Source organism: Oryctolagus cuniculus, chromosome 19, assembly GCF_964237555.1.
Source record: "Oryctolagus cuniculus chromosome 19, mOryCun1.1, whole genome shotgun sequence".
Taxonomy (NCBI): domain Eukaryota; kingdom Metazoa; phylum Chordata; class Mammalia; order Lagomorpha; family Leporidae; genus Oryctolagus; species Oryctolagus cuniculus.
Window position 1 is genome coordinate 10225806 of NC_091450.1, and position 7100 is coordinate 10232905.

General features: G+C 55.0%; 1 protein-coding gene and 1 pseudogene across 1 annotated transcript; one reads left to right on the plus strand and one right to left on the minus strand.

Moving 5' to 3' along the window:
- Positions 1-7100, plus strand: part of ORYCUNV1R-PS1575 (vomeronasal 1 receptor oryCunV1R-ps1575 pseudogene) — a 1374299-nt pseudogene that overhangs the window by 875407 nt on the left and 491792 nt on the right.
- On the minus strand, positions 1652-7097 carry LOC108175914 (exportin-6-like). The gene is made up of 4 exons (XM_070064937.1): positions 6027-7097; positions 5716-5887; positions 1970-2068; positions 1652-1883 (listed from the first exon to the last, which is right to left on the minus strand). Exons 1-4 carry the CDS (start codon positions 6080-6082, stop codon positions 1653-1655), a joined length of 558 nt encoding a protein of 185 aa, XP_069921038.1. The 5' UTR covers positions 6083-7097; the 3' UTR covers position 1652.

The following is a 7100-nucleotide window of genomic DNA, read 5'->3' on the forward strand; positions in this document are numbered from 1 at the left end:
CGGCTTCAAACTCACAGTGAATTCACGAACAGAAGGGGCAATGCCTTTTTATCTGAGAGGAAGGTAGCGAGCTTCCATTCACTGGTTTACTCCCCAAAAGGCCACAATGGCTGGAGTTGGGCTCACCCGAAACCAGGAACTGGGAGCTCCTTCCGGGTCTGCCACACGGGTGCAGGGACCCAAGACTTGGGCCATCTTCTTCTGCTTTCCAAGACCATATCAGAGAGCTGAATCGGAAGTGGAGCAGCCGGGACTAGAACCAGCACCATGGGGGTTGCTTTTTAAACAGCAAATCAGAAGTTCCAGAGTGGAACCTGAGTGTGCTTCCCTATTTTTTCATACACACCCAAGTGCTTCCGATGTGTAAGTAGAAGCAGAAGCCAAGTTTTAAAATCAACAAGTTGACTGAAATTCATGTCGTTAGAAACTGATAATACAGAATCCAGCCTCTGATGAAAGGGAGGCGGGGCAGGGTTGTGGCACGGCAGGTTAAGCCACAGCTTGCAATGCTGGCCTCCCATATGGGAACACTGATTTGAGTCCCGGCTGCTCCATTTCTGACCCAGCTCCCTGCTAATGCACGTGGGGATGCAGCAGAAGGTGGCCTAACACTTGGGTCCCTGCGGAGACCCAGATGGAGTTCCTGGTTCCTGGCTTTCGCCTGCCTCAGACTTGGCTGTTGTGGCCATCTAGAAAGTGAACCAGCAAACAGAATATCCCTCTGTTACTCACCTTTTAAATAAATTAAATAAATTGATAATCTTTAAAAAATATACAAGGAAGGAAAAATACCCAAGTAGCTGAAGTGAACTTCCAGAAGCTCAGGAGAGGACCAGACAAACCCAAGTAAAAGCCGATCCAAGACAAAAGTAAGTAGGATGTGAGAAGAAACCGCCCTGCTGCACATCACAAAGCAGAGAGTCGTTACGGCTGCTCCCCTGGAGCAGCTGCGGCTCCCCACGCTGACGCGCAGGCACGAACATGCCATCAGGACCTCCCCTGACCTGACCCAGGATCAGGCAGATAAAGAGGAACATTGCTTATTTCACAAGGGAAGCTCCCCGAGCAGCCTGCTGGGCCCAGAGACTGGGGCACCTGCGGCAGGAGGAGGAGGCAGCGCCCAGGAAGGAGGCCACAGCAGATGCCGGGCACCGTGCAGCGGCACAGCACGCATCACCAGCGATGCTTGCTGTCAGGTGGAGACGGCCCAGGTGCGTGCTGTGAGGGCCACTCCCAGGACTGGTGGCCGCAGGTCAGCCCCAGCTCTAACCCCGGCCCCCCGGGCACAGCTGCCGGGCACCAATCTTCTCCGCCTGTCTGCAAGTTTGGGCAAGAGTACCCGGCGCGGCTTCTACCACACCAGTGCTGGCTCGGAGGAGCACCTCCCCATGAGGAGACGAGGGCAGGGCGACGGCACAGGTCAGGACAAAGGAGCTGAGTGCTAGGCCCAGGAGGTGGGCACACGTGGCTGAGACGACAATGCAGAAGCCGAGACTGGGGAAGAGCGTGTGCCCCTCCACCGAAAGGCAGCCCAGCCCCGGGGCATCCACTGGACAAACTGTGGCCAACCTCCAGAATGTGCACAACCAGGCCCGGGCCCTGATGAGCCCCCGCCCCTGGCCCACATTGGCCCTACTCTCAGCCCTCTCACCTCACCGGATCCATCTTGAAACTCTGCCCCAACACGTTTTTCTGGTTGGCATCCACACCGTCACAGTCAGGAACTCTGGCAGGAAGGCTGCAAAGAAGCCGTCGAAGTCCACAGAGGCCATGTTGTAAATGGCGATGCCGAGCTCCTCCTGCAGGAGGTCATGGGACTTGTGAACGAGGACCTGGAGCAGCACGTTCACGAACTGGAACAGCATAGTGGTCTGGAAGGTCTTCTGTGGGCAGAGAGAGACCAGTGAGTGGGGGCCACGGCAGGTCCCAGTGCCCGACCCGAGGCTGAAGAAGGAGACACAGCATTTACCTTGTGGTACAGCTTCTGCTTGGCGTTGAGTGTCTCCAAGTAGAAGAGATTTTGCTTCAAAAGGTGGATGTCAGGCTGGAGAAAGGACTGTCCAAAAGCCTCGGAAATAAGCCCACCATTTTATAAGTAGCATTTAAACCCCTCAGACTGGGGCCGGCACTGTGATGTAGTGGGTAAAGCCGCCACCTGCAGTTCCAGCATCCCATATGGGTGCCGGTTCAAATCCCGGCTGCTCCACTTCCGATCCAGGTCTCTGCTATGGCCTAGGAAAGCAGCAGAAGATGGCCCAAGTCCCTGGGCCCATGCATGCACATGGGAGACATGGAAGTAGCTCCTGGCTCCTGCCTGCAGATCAGTGCAGCTCCAGCCATTGTGGCCAATTGGGGAGGGAACCAGTGGATGAAGACCTCTCTCTCTCTCTCTGCCTTTGCTTCTAAGTCTGCCTTTCAAATAAATACATAAATCTTAAGCCCCTCAGACCAAGTCTTTCCAGGCCCTCGACCCTAAGCACAAGCCTGCCCTTATGTGGAGGGCCACGGCGAGCGCACCTGCTGCCCCAGGCCTCCCGACCTTCGGTCAGACCTGAGGAGTGCTCCTCACAAGGCTCAGCCTGAGTCTTCCCCACTGGGTCCTGCTTCTTCTTTCTACCTCATCTCACCCCCCCCTACAAAGCTCTGAGTCCCTGTCTTTGGGAACCTGCTGCTTTCACATGGGGTGAAAGATCTGAAATCCATCTTTGGTGTTATCCGTACCAGCCATGTGTTTTTTCCCATGGCTGAGTTAGTACATAACACGGATGTGCCCGTTTGTACATCCATTCACCAGCAGATGGGCATCTGCACTTTCCCAGTTTGGGGCAATCAGGAAACAAGCCTTTATAAACACCTGTGTTCAGGTTGTATTAATGTTTGTCTGTGTTCATCTCGGGTAAAATACTCAGAAGTAGAACTGCCCACCAAACCATAGCTACACATAAGCAACTGCCAAACTGTGACGCTATGAGCAGCCCTGAGCCAGGGAAGTGCTGGAGAGGTAGGGGGTGGGGAACAAGTACCTGGCTATTCCAACCCAAGCTCTCCAGGCAGGAATTCCCACATGTGTGTTGTATGTGTGTGTGTGCACACTGTACATGCATGCCCACACGCATGGTGTGTGTTGGCTGAAGGGAGGAGGGGTAGGAATTCCTCTGGCTTCCCCATGAGGAAAAGCACAGTGAAAAAACAAAGACAAGCCCCCCTCCAAGCCCCCATTAGTCTGGGTCTCAGAATACAGAAGCCTGGGCCCCGGCAGGGTAAACTGCTCCCTGCGACACCAGCAATCCATATGAGCACCTGTTTGAGTCCCGGCTGCTCCACTTCCAACCCAGCTCCCTGCTAATGCACCTGGGAAGGCAGGGGACGATGGCCCAAGTGCTTGGGCTCCTGCACCCATGTGAGAAACCCAGATGGAGTTTCTGGCTCCTGGCTTTGGCCTGGCCCAGCCCCAACCATTACAGCCATTTGGGGTGCAAACCAGTGGATGGCAGACCACACCCTTTCTGTCTCCTTCTAACTGCCTTTCAGATGAACAAATAAATCTTTAAAATCAGTCTTCAGAAAAACAATACAAAAGCCTGACAGCTGAGTGCAAAAGGTAGGGAGCATCTGACAGCAGCTCCCAGAAGCCCAGTGTTGCCCACAGGGGCCACCACTGCCAGGAGCACGGGACCCACACAGCTCACTTTTCTACCAGACAGAACCATCACCACTGCTCGCTCCCAGGGCAGCACCTCTGCTGATGGCCGCTCCCCACCCCCTCAGTGTGAGTTAGTGCCGGGGGTGGGTGCAGGGGGGCAGGAGACAGGCAGTAAGGAAGTGACACTTGTCAAACACCTGTAAGCACCAAACACTTTGTAAATGTGATCTTATTTAGCCCCCCACCCCCACCCCAAGCAGGCAGGATCAGCCCTGTTTACAGAAGAGAGAGAGGCTCCCTACATAGTGAGAAGCTGGGCTGGGCTTCAAAGACAGGACATGCTGCAATGGCCAGGTGGGAGGAGGTGGGACCATGCGCCAGGAAGTCAGCCAAGGAACAGGCAGGCCAATGGACCATGGTGGGGCACGCCTGTTCTCGGCCCTTCCCTCACCTGCATGATGGCACTGAACTGGGGCTCGTTCTCCCTCTGCTCCTAGGCTAGCCCCCGCTGCACGCTGGTCAGCACAGTGGACTTGAAGAAGTACCTCCAGTTGTGATGGAGGGTCCGGAAAAGGAGCTCAAATAACTTGGCCTTCACATCCGCGGCGGGCCGCTGTGGAGACACACACATGGACGCTCAGCCCTTCCCTTCCTGCAGCCTTGGCCCTGTGACAGAGGCCAAGCTGCCAGCAAGCAGGGCACCAGCTTCCCACACACACTCTGTGCAGAAAACCAAAGCCCACAGTGTCACCGTGCACATCAGGATCACTCGGCAGAGATGGCCCACGCTGGAGACAGACACCCCCGTCAGGGCTGAGGGGCCCTTTTTCTGAAGGAAGCATTCAACTCTACACACCAGACAAAAAGGCAGCTGAGTGAGGGGCCAATTAGGACCACAGATTCTCTGTTCTGAAAAATGCCAATATGACCGTCCCATCTTGGTTGTGTCGTTCACTTTCCTAGGGCAAAAACTCAATTCCAGCTAATGTGCTGGTGTTAGGCAACCTCTCAGGCTAACGAAAAACAAGATGTCTTAAAAGCAGCTAGGAAAGCGAAGTTTACAGAGCATTCAGGAACCACCAAGAAGCCGTCAGGAGGACCTCCTGGGGGAGCCGCACACCGCGCTGCTCGCTCTCTGGACCCGGCTCGCTCTTCCTGGCCTCAAAGATTCTGAGCGCAGCAGGAGAGGGGGAGGCAGCTCAGCAGGGTTTCCCAGCTTAGCCCCAAACCTCCAAATCAGTGGGCAACAGGCACTTCACATTATTCCAGAGGTCTTTGTAGAACTCTAAGTTATAAAGCCCAGATATATTAAAATGAAACCAACACCAGAGGCCACAGGCTTCCGTGGCAGGAAGCCATACAGGGCTCCCGTGTGCTTCCTGAGGCGAAGCAAACATTGTGGCCGCTACGGGGCTGGTCTGCCCTAAACTCGTGCAGCCACTGAAACTCCGATGTCTCCGTGTGAATGGTGGATGGACTGAGAGAGGAGATTCGAGCTAACTGTGGCACCTGAGAGTGGCTATCACACACCTGATTACTAAGTACACCCTCTGCACTATAACCCCCGAACCATGGCCTCAATAAGCCTTTCCTTTCCCAAAGACACTCCTCTAAGGCATCTCAAAGTAACAAGAAGCAGACTAACACAACAACTGAACTTACTTTGTTCTTAGAACAGACAGTTGGAAATGTTAACTCACAACTGAAGTTCCATCTGTAGGACCATGGCAGGTACCACACCGAGGGACTGAGGGCACAGAGCTCGCCCGTGACACGGAAGCTGCCTCACACCCTACAGGCTGTGAACACTCTTATGAGGGAAGCATACTTGGTGATATGTGTTGACCGATCTTACCGACCTAACCTGTGATGGTCAACCTGGCACACGCACACCACACCGCTCTAATGGATTTAATCAATACAGAGAGACTGTACAAAGCTAAATGCCATCTTTCTTGGAAAAACTACTTCACAAGAATATTAAAATGACTTGAAAACACAACGCCTTTTCCTATTTCAATACTCCCCAGTCTCGAGACGGGGGTGGCACACAGCACCGCCGGCCCTCCTACCTCCGCGATGATGGGGTACACCTGCCCCATGCACAGGGCAATGATGCTGGGGAGGAAGGGCTTGAACACCTGGCCAGGCTCCTGCACCACCACCTGCAGGATCTTCAGGAACTTCTCCACCACGCGGCAGCCGGTGCTGCCCTTGTGCAGGATGCTCTCCGCCAGCTGCTCTCTGCAGACAAAAGGACGGCACACAGTCACCAAAGCCATGCTTCCCTGCCAACCAGCAGGTGACAAAAAGCAGCCGATGGCCCCAGGCCCCACTGCTTCTCCCTAGAACCCAAAATCCTCAGGCAGCGGCCGGTAGTTACCTGGTAAACATGTTGAGGAAAGTCTGTATGATCTGCTCAATGAAAGGCACGCCCATCTGGACTCGAAGGCCTCGAAACAGGGTGAGGAAGAAGCTCAGCACCTCATCAGTCACATCTAAGGGAAAGAGCAAGGCAGGAGGTCACAGCGAGGCTCCGAGGGGTACACAGCCCACGCTCAGTGGACTCTTCCACAATCTACACTCTCTCTTCAAGGCTTCCTGCACCACCAGAGCCAGTGACAGAAAGCAGGAATGATAAAGCACATGCAGAGAACAAGGCTCTGGTGCATGGGACCTCTGCTCCCCGGGTCCCCACAGGAAACAAACATCAAGCCGAAGCCCTCACAGGCCGGCCTCCAGCACAATGGATCACTCTGTGTGCACGCTGACCACTGTCCAGTGGGATCAACGCCTGGGGCTTCAGCCACTTCTCTCCATGACCACAGCCCCTGCGCCTGGGCCAGGGGGCAAGTGGCTCAAAGTGGATAATGAGGGTATACACCAGCTGCACAGCTCTGCTCCATTAAATGGATTAACTGCAGAAAACACTGGATACATGTAGTGCAATTCCAATCCCACATCTCAAACTGCACAGAATGAGCTTGTAAGCGGCCATCAGTGAGTGTGTGCTGACAGTGAAGCCCCTGGTCCCCTCCTGGGAGCCCGACAAGACCACGGTAAGTGCTCTCATGATGCTGGCCAATGGCCCCAGGGCAGGAGTGAGCCTCTGTCGGTGACCGTGACCAGGTGGGACAGGCCACACGATCTCAGTCAAACTGCCCCACTGAAGAGCTGAGCAGCTCTAAGCTGAAGACATTCTCTCGCTGCTGTCGTGGAAGGTCCTGTGACTCCCATGTCTGCTCACGTTCCAGAGTGGCCAAGGCAGACTCAAAAAAGCCAACCAGGCCAGGGGCCTCAGCGACTCTGAGCCACACGACAGTACTGCCAAGGCCACACTGACGGCTCTGCTCCCTTCCCCAAGGGGTCCAGCTGCGCCTATGCACACCACGGTGCCCACCCTGAGCACAGCTCCCCCTCCCTTAATCACTGAGCAGCTGCCGTGAGTGCTACCCCC